The 22,791-nt window shown below is 58.2% G+C and overlaps 1 protein-coding gene across 1 annotated transcript in view; it reads right to left on the bottom strand.

Moving 5' to 3' along the window:
- LOC133765213 (rho GTPase-activating protein 20-like) overlaps positions 1–22,791 on the bottom strand; it is a 61,363-nt gene that overhangs the window by 26,072 nt on the left and 12,500 nt on the right. Inside the window, exons 7-8 of the mRNA XM_062198876.1 lie at positions 21,865–22,015; positions 14,767–14,850 (exon numbers count right to left, since the gene is read on the bottom strand). Coding sequence (XP_062054860.1) covers positions 14,767–14,850; positions 21,865–22,015 — 235 coding nt within the window. The remainder of the gene's footprint in view (positions 1–14,766; positions 14,851–21,864; positions 22,016–22,791) is intronic.

The following is a 22,791-nucleotide window of genomic DNA, read 5'->3' as shown; positions in this document are numbered from 1 at the left end:
GCCCCCTTCTCGCTCCAGGAGCTCCGGCAACCCCGCGGGCACCCAGGGCCAGAGGACACAAGACGCCCGGGCCCCTACCGTGGTCGGGCTCGGTGCAAACGTCGGGCGCATCCGTGCGCGAAGGCGGCACGTCCGGAAGAGGTTCCCGGGTGCCGGGCTCCGCCGTGTCTGCGGAAGAAGAGAGAGAGTACATAGCATACTTGGCCTGAGTTGAGTGAGGGTCTTTTCAGACAACACACCTGCCTCCGCCTAGAAGATCAGGCAGAAAAGGTTCTCCCAGCCCCACATCTCCCCTCGCCTAACGTGGGTACCTAGGTCAGTAAGGAGAAGCACGGGCGTGTGCCTACGCAACAAAAAATCCCACCGAAGGGAAACTGAAGGCAGGCACCAGGGCCGGGCCGGGGAGGGGCCGGGGCAAGGACATCTCAGGAGAAGCAGAGGCCCAGAGGACCATCCTTGCGGAGCGCGGCGTGCCCGCGCCTAAGTCCCCTGCGCACACTGGGCCACCAGGGGCAGTGGGGCACTCCACGCCAGGTCCCGGGAGCCTTCTGCACTCGCAGCCTGCGTGGCAACTCAAGGCATGCTGGTGGGACTGCTGCACCGGACGGGGCCATGGCAGGAGCAGACGTGGGGAACAGGAAGCATAGCCCCCTCCCGGACGGGTTAGGAGACCCCAGCGGGGAGAAACGGACGCCTTGCACACAGGCCCAGGCAGCGTGCAGCCAAGCTGAGAACCCGGGAGCACACACGGCCCCGTGTCGGAGCACCCGACTCGCACCGCGGCCCCTCTCTCTGCCAGGAAGCACACCCTTCCTGGCAGAGAGCCGAGGATGCCACCGCAGCTCCAGAGCACTGGCCAGGGGTTCGGGACCAGGAGTCGCTGGGCGACCGCTTCCCGGTCCCGGAGGGACTAGGAAAGCCCCCTTCTCGCTCCAGGAGCTCCGGCAACCCCGCGGGCACCCAGGGGCAGAGGACACAAGACGCCCGGGCCCCTACCGTGGTCGGGCTCGGTGCAAACGTCGGGCGCATCCGTGCGCGAAGGCGGCACGTCCGGAAGAGGTTCCCGGGTGCCGGGCTCCGCCGTGTCTGCGGAAGAAGAGAGAGAGTACATAGCATACTTGGCCTGAGTTGAGTGAGGGTCTTTTCAGACAACACACCTGCCTCCGCCTAGAAGATCAGGCAGAAAAGGTTCTCCCAGCCCCACATCTCCCCTCGCCTAACGTGGGTACCTAGGTCAGTAAGGAGAAGCACGGGCGTGTGCCTACGCAACAAAAAATCCCACCGAAGGGAAACTGAAGGCAGGCACCAGGGCCGGGCCGGGGAGGGGCCGGGGCAAGGACATCTCAGGAGAAGCAGAGGCCCAGAGGACCATCCTTGCGGAGCGCGGCGTGCCCGCGCCTAAGTCCCCTGCGCACACTGGGCCACCAGGGGCAGTGGGGCACTCCACGCCAGGTCCCGGGAGCCTTCTGCACTCGCAGCCTGCGTGGCAACTCAAGGCATGCTGGTGGGACTGCTGCACCGGACGGGGCCATGGCAGGAGCAGACGTGGGGAACAGGAAGCATAGCCCCCTCCCGGACGGGTTAGGAGACCCCAGCGGGGAGAAACGGACGCCTTGCACACAGGCCCAGGCAGCGTGCAGCCAAGCTGAGAACCCGGGAGCACACACGGCCCCGTGTCGGAGCACCCGACTCGCACCGCGGCCCCTCTCTCTGCCAGGAAGCACACCCTTCCTGGCAGAGAGCCGAGGATGCCACCGCAGCTCCAGAGCACTGGCCAGGGGTTCGGGACCAGGAGTCGCTGGGCGACCGCTTCCCGGTCCCGGAGGGACTAGGAAAGCCCCCTTCTCGCTCCAGGAGCTCCGGCAACCCCGCGGGCACCCAGGGCCAGAGGACACAAGACGCCCGGGCCCCTACCGTGGTCGGGCTCGGTGCAAACGTCGGGCGCATCCGTGCGCGAAGGCGGCACGTCCGGAAGAGGTTCCCGGGTGCCGGGCTCCGCCGTGTCTGCGGAAGAAGAGAGAGAGTACATAGCATACTTGGCCTGAGTTGAGTGAGGGTCTTTTCAGACAACACACCTGCCTCCGCCTAGAAGATCAGGCAGAAAAGGTTCTCCCAGCCCCACATCTCCCCTCGCCTAACGTGGGTACCTAGGTCAGTAAGGAGAAGCACGGGCGTGTGCCTACGCAACAAAAAATCCCACCGAAGGGAAACTGAAGGCAGGCACCAGGGCCGGGCCGGGGAGGGGCCGGGGCAAGGACATCTCAGGAGAAGCAGAGGCCCAGAGGACCATCCTTGCGGAGCGCGGCGTGCCCGCGCCTAAGTCCCCTGCGCACACTGGGCCACCAGGGGCAGTGGGGCACTCCACGCCAGGTCCCGGGAGCCTTCTGCACTCGCAGCCTGCGTGGCAACTCAAGGCATGCTGGTGGGACTGCTGCACCGGACGGGGCCATGGCAGGAGCAGACGTGGGGAACAGGAAGCATAGCCCCCTCCCGGACGGGTTAGGAGACCCCAGCGGGGAGAAACGGACGCCTTGCACACAGGCCCAGGCAGCGTGCAGCCAAGCTGAGAACCCGGGAGCACACACGGCCCCGTGTCGGAGCACCCGACTCGCACCGCGGCCCCTCTCTCTGCCAGGAAGCACACCCTTCCTGGCAGAGAGCCGAGGATGCCACCGCAGCTCCAGAGCACTGGCCAGGGGTTCGGGACCAGGAGTCGCTGGGCGACCGCTTCCCGGTCCCGGAGGGACTAGGAAAGCCCCCTTCTCGCTCCAGGAGCTCCGGCAACCCCGCGGGCACCCAGGGCCAGAGGACACAAGACGCCCGGGCCCCTACCGTGGTCGGGCTCGGTGCAAACGTCGGGCGCATCCGTGCGCGAAGGCGGCACGTCCGGAAGAGGTTCCCGGGTGCCGGGCTCCGCCGTGTCTGCGGAAGAAGAGAGAGAGTACATAGCATACTTGGCCTGAGTTGAGTGAGGGTCTTTTCAGACAACACACCTGCCTCCGCCTAGAAGATCAGGCAGAAAAGGTTCTCCCAGCCCCACATCTCCCCTCGCCTAACGTGGGTACCTAGGTCAGTAAGGAGAAGCACGGGCGTGTGCCTACGCAACAAAAAATCCCACCGAAGGGAAACTGAAGGCAGGCACCAGGGCCGGGCCGGGGAGGGGCCGGGGCAAGGACATCTCAGGAGAAGCAGAGGCCCAGAGGACCATCCTTGCGGAGCGCGGCGTGCCCGCGCCTAAGTCCCCTGCGCACACTGGGCCACCAGGGGCAGTGGGGCACTCCACGCCAGGTCCCGGGAGCCTTCTGCACTCGCAGCCTGCGTGGCAACTCAAGGCATGCTGGTGGGACTGCTGCACCGGACGGGGCCATGGCAGGAGCAGACGTGGGGAACAGGAAGCATAGCCCCCTCCCGGACGGGTTAGGAGACCCCAGCGGGGAGAAACGGACGCCTTGCACACAGGCCCAGGCAGCGTGCAGCCAAGCTGAGAACCCGGGAGCACACAGGGCCCCGTGTCGGAGCACCCGACTCGCACCGCGGCCCCTCTCTCTGCCAGGAAGCACATCCTTCCTGGCAGAGAGCCGAGGATGCCACCGCAGCTCCAGAGCACTGGCCAGGGGTTCGGGACCAGGAGTCGCTGGGCGACCGCTTCCCGGTCCCGGAGGGACTAGGAAAGCCCCCTTCTCGCTCCAGGAGCTCCGGCAACCCCGCGGGCACCCAGGGCCAGAGGACACAAGACGCCCGGGCCCCTACCGTGGTCGGGCTCGGTGCAAACGTCGGGCGCATCCGTGCGCGAAGGCGGCACGTCCGGAAGAGGTTCCCGGGTGCCGGGCTCCGCCGTGTCTGCGGAAGAAGAGAGAGAGTACATAGCATACTTGGCCTGAGTTGAGTGAGGGTCTTTTCAGACAACACACCTGCCTCCGCCTAGAAGATCAGGCAGAAAAGGTTCTCCCAGCCCCACATCTCCCCTCGCCTAACGTGGGTACCTAGGTCAGTAAGGAGAAGCACGGGCGTGTGCCTACGCAACAAAAAATCCCACCGAAGGGAAACTGAAGGCAGGCACCAGGGCCGGGCCGGGGAGGGGCCGGGGCAAGGACATCTCAGGAGAAGCAGAGGCCCAGAGGACCATCCTTGCGGAGCGCGGCGTGCCCGCGCCTAAGTCCCCTGCGCACACTGGGCCACCAGGGGCAGTGGGGCACTCCACGCCAGGTCCCGGGAGCCTTCTGCACTCGCAGCCTGCGTGGCAACTCAAGGCATGCTGGTGGGACTGCTGCACCGGACGGGGCCATGGCAGGAGCAGACGTGGGGAACAGGAAGCATAGCCCCCTCCCGGACGGGTTAGGAGACCCCAGCGGGGAGAAACGGACGCCTTGCACACAGGCCCAGGCAGCGTGCAGCCAAGCTGAGAACCCGGGAGCACACACGGCCCCGTGTCGGAGCACCCGACTCGCACCGCGGCCCCTCTCTCTGCCAGGAAGCACATCCTTCCTGGCAGAGAGCCGAGGATGCCACCGCAGCTCCAGAGCACTGGCCAGGGGTTCGGGACCAGGAGTCGCTGGGCGACCGCTTCCCGGTCCCGGAGGGACTAGGAAAGCCCCCTTCTCGCTCCAGGAGCTCCGGCAACCCCGCGGGCACCCAGGGCCAGAGGACACAAGACGCCCGGGCCCCTACCGTGGTCGGGCTCGGTGCAAACGTCGGGCGCATCCGTGCGCGAAGGCGGCACGTCCGGAAGAGGTTCCCGGGTGCCGGGCTCCGCCGTGTCTGCGGAAGAAGAGAGAGAGTACATAGCATACTTGGCCTGAGTTGAGTGAGGGTCTTTTCAGACAACACACCTGCCTCCGCCTAGAAGATCAGGCAGAAAAGGTTCTCCCAGCCCCACATCTCCCCTCGCCTAACGTGGGTACCTAGGTCAGTAAGGAGAAGCACGGGCGTGTGCCTACGCAACAAAAAATCCCACCGAAGGGAAACTGAAGGCAGGCACCAGGGCCGGGCCGGGGAGGGGCCGGGGCAAGGACATCTCAGGAGAAGCAGAGGCCCAGAGGACCATCCTTGCGGAGCGCGGCGTGCCCGCGCCTAAGTCCCCTGCGCACACTGGGCCACCAGGGGCAGTGGGGCACTCCACGCCAGGTCCCGGGAGCCTTCTGCACTCGCAGCCTGCGTGGCAACTCAAGGCATGCTGGTGGGACTGCTGCACCGGACGGGGCCATGGCAGGAGCAGACGTGGGGAACAGGAAGCATAGCCCCCTCCCGGACGGGTTAGGAGACCCCAGCGGGGAGAAACGGACGCCTTGCACACAGGCCCAGGCAGCGTGCAGCCAAGCTGAGAACCCGGGAGCACACACGGCCCCGTGTCGGAGCACCCGACTCGCACCGCGGCCCCTCTCTCTGCCAGGAAGCACATCCTTCCTGGCAGAGAGCCGAGGATGCCACCGCAGCTCCAGAGCACTGGCCAGGGGTTCGGGACCAGGAGTCGCTGGGCGACCGCTTCCCGGTCCCGGAGGGACTAGGAAAGCCCCCTTCTCGCTCCAGGAGCTCCGGCAACCCCGCGGGCACCCAGGGCCAGAGGACACAAGACGCCCGGGCCCCTACCGTGGTCGGGCTCGGTGCAAACGTCGGGCGCATCCGTGCGCGAAGGCGGCACGTCCGGAAGAGGTTCCCGGGTGCCGGGCTCCGCCGTGTCTGCGGAAGAAGAGAGAGAGTACATAGCATACTTGGCCTGAGTTGAGTGAGGGTCTTTTCAGACAACACACCTGCCTCCGCCTAGAAGATCAGGCAGAAAAGGTTCTCCCAGCCCCACATCTCCCCTCGCCTAACGTGGGTACCTAGGTCAGTAAGGAGAAGCACGGGCGTGTGCCTACGCAACAAAAAATCCCACCGAAGGGAAACTGAAGGCAGGCACCAGGGCCGGGCCGGGGAGGGGCCGGGGCAAGGACATCTCAGGAGAAGCAGAGGCCCAGAGGACCATCCTTGCGGAGCGCGGCGTGCCCGCGCCTAAGTCCCCTGCGCACACTGGGCCACCAGGGGCAGTGGGGCACTCCACGCCAGGTCCCGGGAGCCTTCTGCACTCGCAGCCTGCGTGGCAACTCAAGGCATGCTGGTGGGACTGCTGCACCGGACGGGGCCATGGCAGGAGCAGACGTGGGGAACAGGAAGCATAGCCCCCTCCCGGACGGGTTAGGAGACCCCAGCGGGGAGAAACGGACGCCTTGCACACAGGCCCAGGCAGCGTGCAGCCAAGCTGAGAACCCGGGAGCACACACGGCCCCGTGTCGGAGCACCCGACTCGCACCGCGGCCCCTCTCTCTGCCAGGAAGCACACCCTTCCTGGCAGAGAGCCGAGGATGCCACCGCAGCTCCAGAGCACTGGCCAGGGGTTCGGGACCAGGAGTCGCTGGGCGACCGCTTCCCGGTCCCGGAGGGACTAGGAAAGCCCCCTTCTCGCTCCAGGAGCTCCGGCAACCCCGCGGGCACCCAGGGCCAGAGGACACAAGACGCCCGGGCCCCTACCGTGGTCGGGCTCGGTGCAAACGTCGGGCGCATCCGTGCGCGAAGACGGCACGTCCGGAAGAGGTTCCCGGGTGCCGGGCTCCGCCGTGTCTGCGGAAGAAGAGAGAGAGTACATAGCATACTTGGCCTGAGTTGAGTGAGGGTCTTTTCAGACAACACACCTGCCTCCGCCTAGAAGATCAGGCAGAAAAGGTTCTCCCAGCCCCACATCTCCCCTCGCCTAACGTGGGTACCTAGGTCAGTAAGGAGAAGCACGGGCGTGTGCCTACGCAACAAAAAATCCCACCGAAGGGAAACTGAAGGCAGGCACCAGGGCCGGGCCGGGGAGGGGCCGGGGCAAGGACATCTCAGGAGAAGCAGAGGCCCAGAGGACCATCCTTGCGGAGCGCGGCGTGCCCGCGCCTAAGTCCCCTGCGCACACTGGGCCACCAGGGGCAGTGGGGCACTCCACGCCAGGTCCCGGGAGCCTTCTGCACTCGCAGCCTGCGTGGCAACTCAAGGCATGCTGGTGGGACTGCTGCACCGGACGGGGCCATGGCAGGAGCAGACGTGGGGAACAGGAAGCATAGCCCCCTCCCGGACGGGTTAGGAGACCCCAGCGGGGAGAAACGGACGCCTTGCACACAGGCCCAGGCAGCGTGCAGCCAAGCTGAGAACCCGGGAGCACACACGGCCCCGTGTCGGAGCACCCGACTCGCACCGCGGCCCCTCTCTCTGCCAGGAAGCACACCCTTCCTGGCAGAGAGCCGAGGATGCCACCGCAGCTCCAGAGCACTGGCCAGGGGTTCGGGACCAGGAGTCGCTGGGCGACCGCTTCCCGGTCCCAGAGGGACTAGGAAAGCCCCCTTCTCGCTCCAGGAGCTCCGGCAACCCCGCGGGCACCCAGGGCCAGAGGACACAAGACGCCCGGGCCCCTACCGTGGTCGGGCTCGGTGCAAACGTCGGGCGCATCCGTGCGCGAAGGCGGCACGTCCGGAAGAGGTTCCCGGGTGCCGGGCTCCGCCGTGTCTGCGGAAGAAGAGAGAGAGTACATAGCATACTTGGCCTGAGTTGAGTGAGGGTCTTTTCAGACAACACACCTGCCTCCGCCTAGAAGATCAGGCAGAAAAGGTTCTCCCAGCCCCACATCTCCCCTCGCCTAACGTGGGTACCTAGGTCAGTAAGGAGAAGCACGGGCGTGTGCCTACGCAACAAAAAATCCCACCGAAGGGAAACTGAAGGCAGGCACCAGGGCCGGGCCGGGGAGGGGCCGGGGCAAGGACATCTCAGGAGAAGCAGAGGCCCAGAGGACCATCCTTGCGGAGCGCGGCGTGCCCGCGCCTAAGTCCCCTGCGCACACTGGGCCACCAGGGGCAGTGGGGCACTCCACGCCAGGTCCCGGGAGCCTTCTGCACTCGCAGCCTGCGTGGCAACTCAAGGCATGCTGGTGGGACTGCTGCACCGGACGGGGCCATGGCAGGAGCAGACGTGGGGAACAGGAAGCATAGCCCCCTCCCGGACGGGTTAGGAGACCCCAGCGGGGAGAAACGGACGCCTTGCACACAGGCCCAGGCAGCGTGCAGCCAAGCTGAGAACCCGGGAGCACACAGGGCCCCGTGTCGGAGCACTCGACTCGCACCGCGGCCCCTCTCTCTGCCAGGAAGCACATCCTTCCTGGCAGAGAGCCGAGGATGCCACCGCAGCTCCAGAGCACTGGCCAGGGGTTCGGGACCAGGAGTCGCTGGGCGACCGCTTCCCGGTCCCGGAGGGACTAGGAAAGCCCCCTTCTCGCTCCAGGAGCTCCGGCAACCCCGCGGGCACCCAGGGCCAGAGGACACAAGACGCCCGGGCCCCTACCGTGGTCGGGCTCGGTGCAAACGTCGGGCGCATCCGTGCGCGAAGGCGGCACGTCCGGAAGAGGTTCCCGGGTGCCGGGCTCCGCCGTGTCTGCGGAAGAAGAGAGAGAGTACATAGCATACTTGGCCTGAGTTGAGTGAGGGTCTTTTCAGACAACACACCTGCCTCCGCCTAGAAGATCAGGCAGAAAAGGTTCTCCCAGCCCCACATCTCCCCTCGCCTAACGTGGGTACCTAGGTCAGTAAGGAGAAGCACGGGCGTGTGCCTACGCAACAAAAAATCCCACCGAAGGGAAACTGAAGGCAGGCACCAGGGCCGGGCCGGGGAGGGGCCGGGGCAAGGACATCTCAGGAGAAGCAGAGGCCCAGAGGACCATCCTTGCGGAGCGCGGCGTGCCCGCGCCTAAGTCCCCTGCGCACACTGGGCCACCAGGGGCAGTGGGGCACTCCACGCCAGGTCCCGGGAGCCTTCTGCACTCGCAGCCTGCGTGGCAACTCAAGGCATGCTGGTGGGACTGCTGCACCGGACGGGGCCATGGCAGGAGCAGACGTGGGGAACAGGAAGCATAGCCCCCTCCCGGACGGGTTAGGAGACCCCAGCGGGGAGAAACGGACGCCTTGCACACAGGCCCAGGCAGCGTGCAGCCAAGCTGAGAACCCGGGAGCACACACGGCCCCGTGTCGGAGCACCCGACTCGCACCGCGGCCCCTCTCTCTGCCAGGAAGCACATCCTTCCTGGCAGAGAGCCGAGGATGCCACCGCAGCTCCAGAGCACTGGCCAGGGGTTCGGGACCAGGAGTCGCTGGGCGACCGCTTCCCGGTCCCGGAGGGACTAGGAAAGCCCCCTTCTCGCTCCAGGAGCTCCGGCAACCCCGCGGGCACCCAGGGCCAGAGGACACAAGACGCCCGGGCCCCTACCGTGGTCGGGCTCGGTGCAAACGTCGGGCGCATCCGTGCGCGAAGGCGGCACGTCCGGAAGAGGTTCCCTGGTGCCGGGCTCCGCCGTGTCTGCGGAAGAAGAGAGAGAGTACATAGCATACTTGGCCTGAGTTGAGTGAGGGTCTTTTCAGACAACACACCTGCCTCCGCCTAGAAGATCAGGCAGAAAAGGTTCTCCCAGCCCCACATCTCCCCTCGCCTAACGTGGGTACCTAGGTCAGTAAGGAGAAGCACGGGCGTGTGCCTACGCAACAAAAAATCCCACCGAAGGGAAACTGAAGGCAGGCACCAGGGCCGGGCCGGGGAGGGGCCGGGGCAAGGACATCTCAGGAGAAGCAGAGGCCCAGAGGACCATCCTTGCGGAGCGCGGCGTGCCCGCGCCTAAGTCCCCTGCGCACACTGGGCCACCAGGGGCAGTGGGGCACTCCACGCCAGGTCCCGGGAGCCTTCTGCACTCGCAGCCTGCGTGGCAACTCAAGGCATGCTGGTGGGACTGCTGCACCGGACGGGGCCATGGCAGGAGCAGACGTGGGGAACAGGAAGCATAGCCCCCTCCCGGACGGGTTAGGAGACCCCAGCGGGGAGAAACGGACGCCTTGCACACAGGCCCAGGCAGCGTGCAGCCAAGCTGAGAACCCGGGAGCACACACGGCCCCGTGTCGGAGCACCCGACTCGCACCGCGGCCCCTCTCTCTGCCAGGAAGCACATCCTTCCTGGCAGAGAGCCGAGGATGCCACCGCAGCTCCAGAGCACTGGCCAGGGGTTCGGGACCAGGAGTCGCTGGGCGACCGCTTCCCGGTCCCGGAGGGACTAGGAAAGCCCCCTTCTCGCTCCAGGAGCTCCGGCAACCCCGCGGGCACCCAGGGCCAGAGGACACAAGACGCCCGGGCCCCTACCGTGGTCGGGCTCGGTGCAAACGTCGGGCGCATCCGTGCGCGAAGGCGGCACGTCCGGAAGAGGTTCCCGGGTGCCGGGCTCCGCCGTGTCTGCGGAAGAAGAGAGAGAGTACATAGCATACTTGGCCTGAGTTGAGTGAGGGTCTTTTCAGACAACACACCTGCCTCCGCCTAGAAGATCAGGCAGAAAAGGTTCTCCCAGCCCCACATCTCCCCTCGCCTAACGTGGGTACCTAGGTCAGTAAGGAGAAGCACGGGCGTGTGCCTACGCAACAAAAAATCCCACCGAAGGGAAACTGAAGGCAGGCACCAGGGCCGGGCCGGGGAGGGGCCGGGGCAAGGACATCTCAGGAGAAGCAGAGGCCCAGAGGACCATCCTTGCGGAGCGCGGCGTGCCCGCGCCTAAGTCCCCTGCGCACACTGGGCCACCAGGGGCAGTGGGGCACTCCACGCCAGGTCCCGGGAGCCTTCTGCACTCGCAGCCTGCGTGGCAACTCAAGGCATGCTGGTGGGACTGCTGCACCGGACGGGGCCATGGCAGGAGCAGACGTGGGGAACAGGAAGCATAGCCCCCTCCCGGACGGGTTAGGAGACCCCAGCGGGGAGAAACGGATGCCTTGCACACAGGCCCAGGCAGCGTGCAGCCAAGCTGAGAACCCGGGAGCACACACGGCCCCGTGTCGGAGCACCCGACTCGCACCGCGGCCCCTCTCTCTGCCAGGAAGCACACCCTTCCTGGCAGAGAGCCGAGGATGCCACCGCAGCTCCAGAGCACTGGCCAGGGGTTCGGGACCAGGAGTCGCTGGGCGACCGCTTCCCGGTCCCGGAGGGACTAGGAAAGCCCCCTTCTCGCTCCAGGAGCTCCGGCAACCCCGCGGGCACCCAGGGCCAGAGGACACAAGACGCCCGGGCCCCTACCGTGGTCGGGCTCGGTGCAAACGTCGGGCGCATCCGTGCGCGAAGGCGGCACGTCCGGAAGAGGTTCCCGGGTGCCGGGCTCCGCCGTGTCTGCGGAAGAAGAGAGAGAGTACATAGCATACTTGGCCTGAGTTGAGTGAGGGTCTTTTCAGACAACACACCTGCCTCCGCCTAGAAGATCAGGCAGAAAAGGTTCTCCCAGCCCCACATCTCCCCTCGCCTAACGTGGGTACCTAGGTCAGTAAGGAGAAGCACGGGCGTGTGCCTACGCAACAAAAAATCCCACCGAAGGGAAACTGAAGGCAGGCACCAGGGCCGGGCCGGGGAGGGGCCGGGGCAAGGACATCTCAGGAGAAGCAGAGGCCCAGAGGACCATCCTTGCGGAGCGCGGCGTGCCCGCGCCTAAGTCCCCTGCGCACACTGGGCCACCAGGGGCAGTGGGGCACTCCACGCCAGGTCCCGGGAGCCTTCTGCACTCGCAGCCTGCGTGGCAACTCAAGGCATGCTGGTGGGACTGCTGCACCGGACGGGGCCATGGCAGGAGCAGACGTGGGGAACAGGAAGCATAGCCCCCTCCCGGACGGGTTAGGAGACCCCAGCGGGGAGAAACGGACGCCTTGCACACAGGCCCAGGCAGCGTGCAGCCAAGCTGAGAACCCGGGAGCACACACGGCCCCGTGTCGGAGCACCCGACTCGCACCGCGGCCCCTCTCTCTGCCAGGAAGCACACCCTTCCTGGCAGAGAGCCGAGGATGCCACCGCAGCTCCAGAGCACTGGCCAGGGGTTCGGGACCAGGAGTCGCTGGGCGACCGCTTCCCGGTCCCGGAGGGACTAGGAAAGCCCCCTTCTCGCTCCAGGAGCTCCGGCAACCCCGCGGGCACCCAGGGCCAGAGGACACAAGACGCCCGGGCCCCTACCGTGGTCGGGCTCGGTGCAAACGTCGGGCGCATCCGTGCGCGAAGGCGGCACGTCCGGAAGAGGTTCCCGGGTGCCGGGCTCCGCCGTGTCTGCGGAAGAAGAGAGAGAGTACATAGCATACTTGGCCTGAGTTGAGTGAGGGTCTTTTCAGACAACACACCTGCCTCCGCCTAGAAGATCAGGCAGAAAAGGTTCTCCCAGCCCCACATCTCCCCTCGCCTAACGTGGGTACCTAGGTCAGTAAGGAGAAGCACGGGCGTGTGCCTACGCAACAAAAAATCCCACCGAAGGGAAACTGAAGGCAGGCACCAGGGCCGGGCCGGGGAGGGGCCGGGGCAAGGACATCTCAGGAGAAGCAGAGGCCCAGAGGACCATCCTTGCGGAGCGCGGCGTGCCCGCGCCTAAGTCCCCTGCGCACACTGGGCCACCAGGGGCAGTGGGGCACTCCACGCCAGGTCCCGGGAGCCTTCTGCACTCGCAGCCTGCGTGGCAACTCAAGGCATGCTGGTGGGACTGCTGCACCGGACGGGGCCATGGCAGGAGCAGACGTGGGGAACAGGAAGCATAGCCCCCTCCCGGACGGGTTAGGAGACCCCAGCGGGGAGAAACGGACGCCTTGCACACAGGCCCAGGCAGCGTGCAGCCAAGCTGAGAACCCGGGAGCACACACGGCCCCGTGTCGGAGCACCCGACTCGCACCGCGGCCCCTCTCTCTGCCAGGAAGCACATCCTTCCTGGCAGAGAGCCGAGGATGCCACCGCAGCTCCAGAGCACTGGCCAGGGGTTCGGGACCAGGAGTCGCTGGGCGACCGCTTCCCGGTCCCGGAGGGACTAGGAAAGCCCCCTTCTCGCTCCAGGAGCTCCGGCAACCCCGCGGGCACCCAGGGCCAGAGGACACAAGACGCCCGGGCCCCTACCGTGGTCGGGCTCGGTGCAAACGTCGGGCGCATCCGTGCGCGAAGGCGGCACGTCCGGAAGAGGTTCCCGGGTGCCGGGCTCCGCCGTGTCTGCGGAAGAAGAGAGAGAGTACATAGCATACTTGGCCTGAGTTGAGTGAGGGTCTTTTCAGACAACACACCTGCCTCCGCCTAGAAGATCAGGCAGAAAAGGTTCTCCCAGCCCCACATCTCCCCTCGCCTAACGTGGGTACCTAGGTCAGTAAGGAGAAGCACGGGCGTGTGCCTACGCAACAAAAAATCCCACCGAAGGGAAACTGAAGGCAGGCACCAGGGCCGGGCCGGGGAGGGGCCGGGGCAAGGACATCTCAGGAGAAGCAGAGGCCCAGAGGACCATCCTTGCGGAGCGCGGCGTGCCCGCGCCTAAGTCCCCTGCGCACACTGGGCCACCAGGGGCAGTGGGGCACTCCACGCCAGGTCCCGGGAGCCTTCTGCACTCGCAGCCTGCGTGGCAACTCAAGGCATGCTGGTGGGACTGCTGCACCGGACGGGGCCATGGCAGGAGCAGACGTGGGGAACAGGAAGCATAGCCCCCTCCCGGACGGGTTAGGAGACCCCAGCGGGGAGAAACGGACGCCTTGCACACAGGCCCAGGCAGCGTGCAGCCAAGCTGAGAACCCGGGAGCACACACGGCCCCGTGTCGGAGCACCCGACTCGCACCGCGGCCCCTCTCTCTGCCAGGAAGCACATCCTTCCTGGCAGAGAGCCGAGGATGCCACCGCAGCTCCAGAGCACTGGCCAGGGGTTCGGGACCAGGAGTCGCTGGGCGACCGCTTCCCGGTCCCGGAGGGACTAGGAAAGCCCCCTTCTCGCTCCAGGAGCTCCGGCAACCCCGCGGGCACCCAGGGCCAGAGGACACAAGACGCCCGGGCCCCTACCGTGGTCGGGCTCGGTGCAAACGTCGGGCGCATCCGTGCGCGAAGGCGGCACGTCCGGAAGAGGTTCCCGGGTGCCGGGCTCCGCCGTGTCTGCGGAAGAAGAGAGAGAGTACATAGCATACTTGGCCTGAGTTGAGTGAGGGTCTTTTCAGACAACACACCTGCCTCCGCCTAGAAGATCAGGCAGAAAAGGTTCTCCCAGCCCCACATCTCCCCTCGCCTAACGTGGGTACCTAGGTCAGTAAGGAGAAGCACGGGCGTGTGCCTACGCAACAAAAAATCCCACCGAAGGGAAACTGAAGGCAGGCACCAGGGCCGGGCCGGGGAGGGGCCGGGGCAAGGACATCTCAGGAGAAGCAGAGGCCCAGAGGACCATCCTTGCGGAGCGCGGCGTGCCCGCGCCTAAGTCCCCTGCGCACACTGGGCCACCAGGGGCAGTGGGGCACTCCACGCCAGGTCCCGGGAGCCTTCTGCACTCGCAGCCTGCGTGGCAACTCAAGGCATGCTGGTGGGACTGCTGCACCGGACGGGGCCATGGCAGGAGCAGACGTGGGGAACAGGAAGCATAGCCCCCTCCCGGACGGGTTAGGAGACCCCAGCGGGGAGAAACGGACGCCTTGCACACAGGCCCAGGCAGCGTGCAGCCAAGCTGAGAACCCGGGAGCACACACGGCCCCGTGTCGGAGCACCCGACTCGCACCGCGGCCCCTCTCTCTGCCAGGAAGCACATCCTTCCTGGCAGAGAGCCGAGGATGCCACCGCAGCTCCAGAGCACTGGCCAGGGGTTCGGGACCAGGAGTCGCTGGGCGACCGCTTCCCGGTCCCGGAGGGACTAGGAAAGCCCCCTTCTCGCTCCAGGAGCTCCGGCAACCCCGCGGGCACCCAGGGGCAGAGGACACAAGACACCCGGGCCCCTACCGTGGCGGGGCTTGGTTTCAGCATTCATATTCACGCCTGGCTGTGGCACGTCCGGCACTGGTTCTCGGTTGTCAGGCTCGGCATCTGCGGAAGAAGAAGAGACATAGCATACTTGGTCTGAGTAAGGGTCTTTTCAGCAACATACCTGTTTCTGCCTAGAGGACCAGGCAGAGAAAAGTTCTCCCAGCACCACACTTCCTCATGCCTAATATGGGTTCTTAGGTCAGTGCGGAGACAGCACTGGTGTGTGCCTAGGCCACAATGTATCCCTGAGAATGGAAACTGGTGGTACCAGGGCCATGGTGCGGAGGTGCCATGGCCGGTGTCGAGTTTCCCCCTACGTTGGGCCACTTATGCTTTAGTTTCATCCCACTCTCCAGTGTGTTTTGCCACGTTAATGATCTATAGTGCTCAAGCCAAGTGGAGACCCTCATGTAAGTAGTGGTGCATGTAAGCTCTAGGTGTAATGGGAAGTACAATTTGCAGTCTCGGTTAACCTGACTAGCATTCTGGCACTCTTTAACCAGGAGACACATCCTTCCTCGGCACATATCCACGGTTCCATCACAGCTTGATAGCAGAGGCACTTATTTCTTGAGAAGGAATCACTTTGCAACAAACGGGAAAGTTAAAGGGCATGTGAAGTGAAAGGATGCAGGAACTTGCAAGTGCCACCTTGGTGTTCCAGTGGGAGCAAAGATAGAACCTTATTTCACCCAGACCACAGTCTCCTCTGAGGGGCCAGGTGAGTACACCTCTAGGAACTCTCTGGTCCCTGCAGGACACTACTGCCAGCCCCAGTTCTCATGAGCCGTGTTCAGCCCATGCTTAGTCATGTCCCTCCCTCGCTGACGCTCCCGGCATGTGGGAGACATGGGGGAAATTCTTAGGCAGCTGCAGCACAATCTCCTCTCTGCTCACTCACAGGGCAGAAGGCAAGCGTGGCCGCACAGCTGTTTGGGTCCGGCCTTTTTCCCTACTGGAGGATTGGGGCCTGTCCCATTCCTGGCACTCTTTGAGTCTCATGTTGGGTTCATGTACTCCACCTCAGACAAATCTCAAAGTGTTTAGGCATGCTTTAAGAACACTCTCATTCCAGCAGCAGAGATCAAATCCATGACTTCACTTCAGGCAACAGCCATGCGTTGTGGACACGTTTCCCGGGGTTCTGAGACCAGCCGAGGCGAAAAAAAAAAAATTGTCATGTTGGGTTTCAAACTCCATTGAAAACAAATAATAAGAGTGTCTCAGGCAGGATTGCAGAACCCACTCGTTCCATGTTTCAATTAGTGCATCCCTTTTCAGAAGATAACACTGTAAGCCACAGATGTAATGAAATTTCTTTTAACTATCATTTGCCTATTTGTTGTGCTAGGGAGCCAAGAAAGTACAATATGATGCCCAGTTCACTTTCTTAGTAGGGATCATGGTGACAGTCTCTGTGAATTAATCTTTTCCCTCCTTCACTGCAACTGAAAACCTCAATTGTCATTAGCCTTGCCCTCATATATTTGGTAAATTCAGTATTTGATGGATGGCTCCAAGCATTTAGGGATGAAAGGTGAAAATGCAAAACCACCATGCCATCTCTTTAATTCAGTATCTCAGTTGTCAGAGAAAAGCATGTCTGGGCATAGAAATGTTTCTTCATTTCTCCTCTTTATGAATAAGTTTTTATTGAAAAGAGTTCATGGTTTAGACATATGCAGGGTTATCACTTGGATTTTTGCTTTGGTTGGAGTTAAGCTGCTCTAGGCGTCTAGTCTCTCAGCGTTCACCAATGTTCACCAATGGTAACTGTGTCTATGAGTGTCCCAGTGGTATAGTATGCTGCAGTTCATAAGGATAGAAGTTGGGCTTGAGCTGAATATGGGTTTCTTTATCTGTATATCTCTGGTGCACCGAGAGTTCAGTTTCAGTCTTGCCGGAGAGTGTGACAGCCAAGACCTTGTTCTTGGTGCTGAGAGAGACAACGTTGACCTCCTCCTTGTCCTACTGGCAAGCCTTGATGATTCCAGTGATTATGGAACCAATTCCTATGACTCTATACAGATGGGCCCTTCCTCAGGTCATTTCTGTGCTGAGAATTGCCCTTCCCCTTTCACAAAAAAAGAGGATAGGCATAGATGCAATGAAAAGATCCTGTAATTAGGGAAGTGGCCAGTATCCCAGTGACAGCCAAGGAAAAAGTGCTACTTTGCTAACCCACTGTCTTGGCATAGAGACAACAAGGGTGACTCACTATCTAGGCATTTTAATCCCTGCTGCACAGCAAAAGACGACTTCAATCCAAGTTAGGAAAATTGCTCAACCATTTTGGCAAGTTAGTTCTTGTGGAGGTTTCAAGGAATTTTAGGAAAGATGGGATAAAATCCTAAAAAACCCTGGCAACTGTTATTTTCAGTAACTCAGAAGACAGAGGACAAATGACATAGGTGGGCTCATTCCATGCTTAGTTTTGGTCTCCTTGCCCAGTGAAGGAAGTGTTTGTGCCAGTCACACTCCCAGACACTCGGTCCAATTCCCAGGAAGATTTTATTTAATCCATTGAAGAAAAATCTATAGCTGTCTTAGGATAGCTTTGGAAAACAGACCGTATCAGAGGTCACGGCAATCATAATGGAGATTTCCTTGAGGTTTCTGAGACCTCGTGAAGAAAAGGAGAGGGAAATACATATCATGAGTACAAGATGCAAAGACAGAATTCTTTTGGAGCCAAACAAAAGATTTTCTAAATTCATTGCAGGTATATTATTTTTATTGGAGTAGCACTATTCTACAAAACACTGGAGTTACGATTTGAGGTTGCAAATGTGTGAGGATACAGAAAATGAAAATCTTGGCAACCTGGAAAGTGCTGATTTGGTGTACGACTGTGAAACAGTCACAATGCCAGCAGAAGCAAATGGTTGTCTCAGTGTTTGTGCCTCATCAGCAATTTTCTTTCAAGGGAATCTGCCCTTCCAAGGCAGAAACTGAAGACGTCAAGCTAGTTAGGAAACACACACTCAAACATTTGTGAAAAAGAAGCTCTTAATGTCACATTAAAAGATGGGTAGAGAACATAAAATGAAATCCTAAGTAATTCTGCTAACTGGACACATCCAGTGTTCAGAATGAAGAGGTCAAAAGACAGATGTGGGCCCTGGCCAGCTCCGGCTCGGCATTATTTGCCAGTGGAAGATTTTGTTCAGTCACCACATCTTACACTGTGCCACACTCCAAGTGAAGTGTGAACTTTCATGTTGAAGGAAAAACAAAACCTATCATAGTGTCTTTTCCAACAGCAGACCCTTCTCAACATCAGATAACTGGTAATGAAGTTATTCTGAATCCAAATATGATACAAGCACATGAAAGGAGACACATGCAAACGTGCATTATGGGAAAATGCTGGGTGAACTTACTTTTGCTCAAGAAAAAAAGATTCCTATTCTAAATTCTCTCTTAGATGTTTCCTTTTTGTCCTTGGATGTCATTTTGAACTGTAATTTTCCTTCCAGAAATAGAAGCACAAGAAAAATAAAGGCAAACTGCATAGTCAGTGTTCCCATGGAAGCCAAGTCAAGAAAAATATGAAGTCAAAACCATTGCCTTAGTTTAGTGGTCACACTGGTCATTCTCTAGCAAGAGAGTTATCAATGGAGGAGTTCAATTCCAGTTAGGAAAATTATACATTTTGGCAAGTTGGTTTGTAGCAGATGTTCAAGGCAGTGCAAGGAAGATTCAAGTGCATGCTTAGGAACCACGCCGGTTGTTCTCTTCAGTAACTCAGAAGACAAGGTTCAGAAGGCATGCACACAGGCCCCCAAAACGAGCGATGGACCGACAGCCTGGCCCACCGGGATCCTCCCCCGACACGGAGGGGGGAGGTGCGGGCCGCGGTAGGGCCTAAAGAGCAGCGCCTGGTCCCCACCGCGGGGACCGGCAGACCGACCAGCATGCCTACGCTCCCCCCCACCCCAGCAAAAGGGGCAGACGGGGCACACGGGTGGGGCACACCACCCAACGCACTCAGCACAGGAGGGACGGCGGCCAGGGGATAAGGGTACCCGTCAGAAGGCATAGCCTTTTTGCCAAGTGGAGGGTTTGGGTCAGTCACATTCTGTGACATTGGGTCAGATTCTCATGTTGGTTTTACTGATTCCACTGTGGAAAAATCTAAAGCTGTCTTAGAATATGTTCAGAAAACAGACTCATCTCAGTGTAAGATACAAGTAAAATCAACTCTGAAATCTCAACTTCATGTACTCATAAAGGGGATTTTCCTGAGGTTTCTGAGACCTCATGAAGAAAAGAAAAAGAAAACATACTGGGGGCAGCCAAAATAGCTCAGTTGGGAGAGTGTTAGACTGAAGAAAAGGAAACTAGATATGATGAGAACCCACTGCACAAACTGAATCATCTTTAGAATTGTTACTAATATAGAGAGAACAGATTTCATGTATTTCACAGCTACAGTTCTAAGAAGGGAATCATAATTCCCCCCTCCCCCTCTCACTCTCTCAACCCCCTCTTTTCTTCCCTACTTTTCCTTTAATTTTTACAAAGAAAAGCTTTCAGTCCACTCTACAGTCACAGGCTTAATTTATCACTAACCATATAGTCAACAAGTAACAAAGTAGGAAGACTACAGTTCCACAGAAGTATACACAAGGCCTAAAAAGCACAATCATATCACAAAGTATCTGTTTTATTCCTAAGTATTTTTTTGTATTCTACATCACCTGCCACATAGCAGAGAAAATAAATATATTTGTCTTTTCGGGACTGGCTTGTATCATCAGGCTTAATGGTTCCCACTTGTACCCATTTCTGTGCAAAAGACAGGATTTCATTCTTTTCTTTTTATGGCTGAGGAGTATTCCATAGTGTGTATATACCACATTTTCTTAATTCCATTATCAGTTGATGAATATCTGGGTTGAGTCCACATCTTAGCTGTTGTGCATTCAGCTGCAATAAACATGGGGGTACAGATGACACTTCACACGCTGATTTCATTTTCTTTGGGCTAATTCCCAGGAGTGGAATGGCTCAGTCATATGGTAGATCTACTTTCAGATTTCAGAGGAATCTCCATACTGTCTTCCATAATGGTTCTACTAGTTTACATTCCCACAAGCAGTGGGTTAGGGTACCTTTTCCCCACATCATCACCAGCATTTATTGCTTTTTGATTTTTGGATGATAGCCATTCTACCTGGGCTGAAGTGAAAAATCATTGTGGCTTTGATTTGCATCTCCCTGCAGACTAGCGATCCTGAGCCTTTGTTCACCTGTCTATTGGCCATTTGAATATTTTGAGCAAGAAAATTCCTTTCTAAATTCATTTCAGGTGTTTTGTTTTTATTTAAATTCCACTTATATACAAAACATGGGAATGACTTTAAGAGGTGCAAAAAGGATAAGGACAGAGATACTGAAAATCTACCTTGAAAATCAATGATTGAATTTTGCAACTATGAGACAGTTACAGAATAACTGGATTCAAAAATGTTTGTCTTAGGGTAGGTGCCTCATGGGCAATTTTCTACCAAGGAATTCTAGCCTTCCAGGAAAGAAACTGAAGATTTCAAGCACATTGATAACAAGGTGCAAACCTTTTATAAACTATCCTTTAGCGTTAGGTGAAAGGAAATTTAGGGACATTTAAAGGAAGCACGCTCTTGGTACTCTTCAGTAACGCAGATTGCGAAGACAGAAGACACAGGTGGTCCCTTTACAAGCTCAGGCTTGACTTCTGTCTCCACTGGAAAGTTCTGGCCAGACACCATACCTTTAATGGGTTCAGACTCCGGTGACAGTGTCATCTTGTCCATTGAAGAGAAAACAAAAGTAGTGTTAGTATATTTTCAGTCACTTTCCAGTATCTGATTGCAGGAGAAGAATTTGTTTGAAATGTAAATATCATTTGCTCCCAATGTGGGTTGCATAAGTTCTGAGACATTATCAAACTAAGTGTATCGAAGTATGTCTCTGAGAAAATGATGCCCAAGTTGAATAATCATTGTGAATCAAACCAATTCTTGTTTTGAATTAAAAGTTTGAGGTTTAATTCTTGAAATCATTTAAATGAAGAATCTTGTACTTTGGAAAAGTACCCATCAGTTTTCCACAGGGAGCCAAGGATAGAATAACATCATTGACTCATATTGGAGATTGTCTTGCAGTTTCTGAGACATCATGAAGACCAGCTTATGAAAGAACAATTAATGAAAAAAATGTTTTATAGATGTACTACTTTCTTGAGCAAAACAAATCCCTATCCTATATTTATTCTGAGGTTTTTCTTTTTAACTTTGAGTACTATTTATGTATACAACATATAAAGATGACACGTTGGTACATGAAGGCACCAAATTTGGAACACTGGGAAGAACATGAGGTCTTTTCTGTTCATCCCTAACACTGTTCCCTTTCAAAGGGTTTCAAAGAGCACTGGGACTTGGGATGTGTCAGCTACCACAGAGTACCAAGGGGAGAGAAAGACAACCGGTAGTGTTGCTAGTCTCGCCGATGCTTCAACAGGAACACACTGATTATGTGTGAGAGAGTAATTCAGGAAGTGTATGTTGCAATGCATTTCAAAGTATGAACTTGTCTATGCACACACTGTTTCTGGTTGTATCATAAATACCTATTATGAAAAAGTGTGCATTCATCTGAATATGTTTAGCAGCCAAGTCACATACTACTTGAAGTCCATGTTTCCTCAGCACAAGAGGCACTCATTTGTAAGGGCTACACTTAAATTTGGTTAGAAAATGGATCCGTAGACTATATCAACACATGATCTCTCCGATGCACACATTATTTGCAACAGTGGCGTGGTAAGTCAAGTACATCATCTTATCTGTCCTTTGGTCTCAGGACACCATAAAACCTCCTGATCTGCGCTACCCTTGTGAAGACAGAGCAGGTGGCGTCATGGGAGGGGTGGCATTATTCTTGGGGTTAGCCCTGAGCTACAGGACATCGCTCGAGCTTCTCCCGTGACACCTGGCAGGCTTGCAGTCTGGTTCTTAGCAAAGCAGTGAAATTCTCCCAGAGAACCTGGCACGCTGGCCCTAAGATCCCACCTCAGGGAACTCTCACCTAGGCCGGCAGCACTCTGCCCCGCAGTGGCGATGACTTGCCGGCTACTCTCTCCAAAGTTTCTTTTGGAATTCATACAGCTCTTCTTAGACTTCTGGTCATCTCCAAATATTCTGGGATAACTTGCAATCATAAACTCCACAAGGGAAATCTGTGACACAAAAGGGTGGACATGGGGTGCTCTTTTCCACTTGGTCTGTTTAGGAGCACAAGTCCTATGTGAACTGTGAACATCACAAAAATGTGAAATTCTGGATTCTAACAAAAATTTGCACTTGACATTAACACATACGACCAATTTTATCTCCTAAATGACAGTTACACTTTCAAGAATACTATGTACCTTGTCCAAAAACACTTCTCATTAGAAGACCAACATATCTTGTGGCCTAGTTAAATGGCTAATATTTTGATATCACTTGCTTCTTTGGCAAAAATAGGATAACTGTCAGTTAACCTATGCAGGATGTTTGAAGTGAAGATGTAATCATTCCACACTAAAACATGTCAAGTACTCGAGAGAAGAACACATGTGAAATGTGCTTCTCAAGTGAATTATCTTAAGCTTGAGAAGCAGAGTTTCTTTGTGGATCCTTTGACGTGAAAGGAGTCAGTGCAAAGAAACTGTTTGCTTAGTTAGCTGAAGTCTCTCCACCAGCATGGCTCTGCCTCAACCCAGCATTACATTCTGCATGAGCTTGAGAAGAGCTGTGAGTATACTGGAGATGTTATGGGCCCACTACAATGCTCCAGAAACCTTGATTCACCTTCACATTCCAGTAGCAGAGATGAAATTGTACACAAACATTTCTCTGAATGAGCCACAGCAGGTGGATGAAGGTCACTGGTGGAAGGAGAAGTGTGCTCATCTTGCCCAAGCACATAAGGCAGTGTCACTGCTGACCACTACTGACCACTATTATCACC

The sequence above is a fragment of the Lepus europaeus genome, chromosome 8 (genome assembly GCF_033115175.1).
Source record: "Lepus europaeus isolate LE1 chromosome 8, mLepTim1.pri, whole genome shotgun sequence".
NCBI classification, from domain to species: Eukaryota; Metazoa; Chordata; class Mammalia; order Lagomorpha; family Leporidae; genus Lepus; species Lepus europaeus.
Note: the sequence above shows the minus strand (reverse complement) of the source record. Positions and strands in the feature narration are given on the sequence as shown.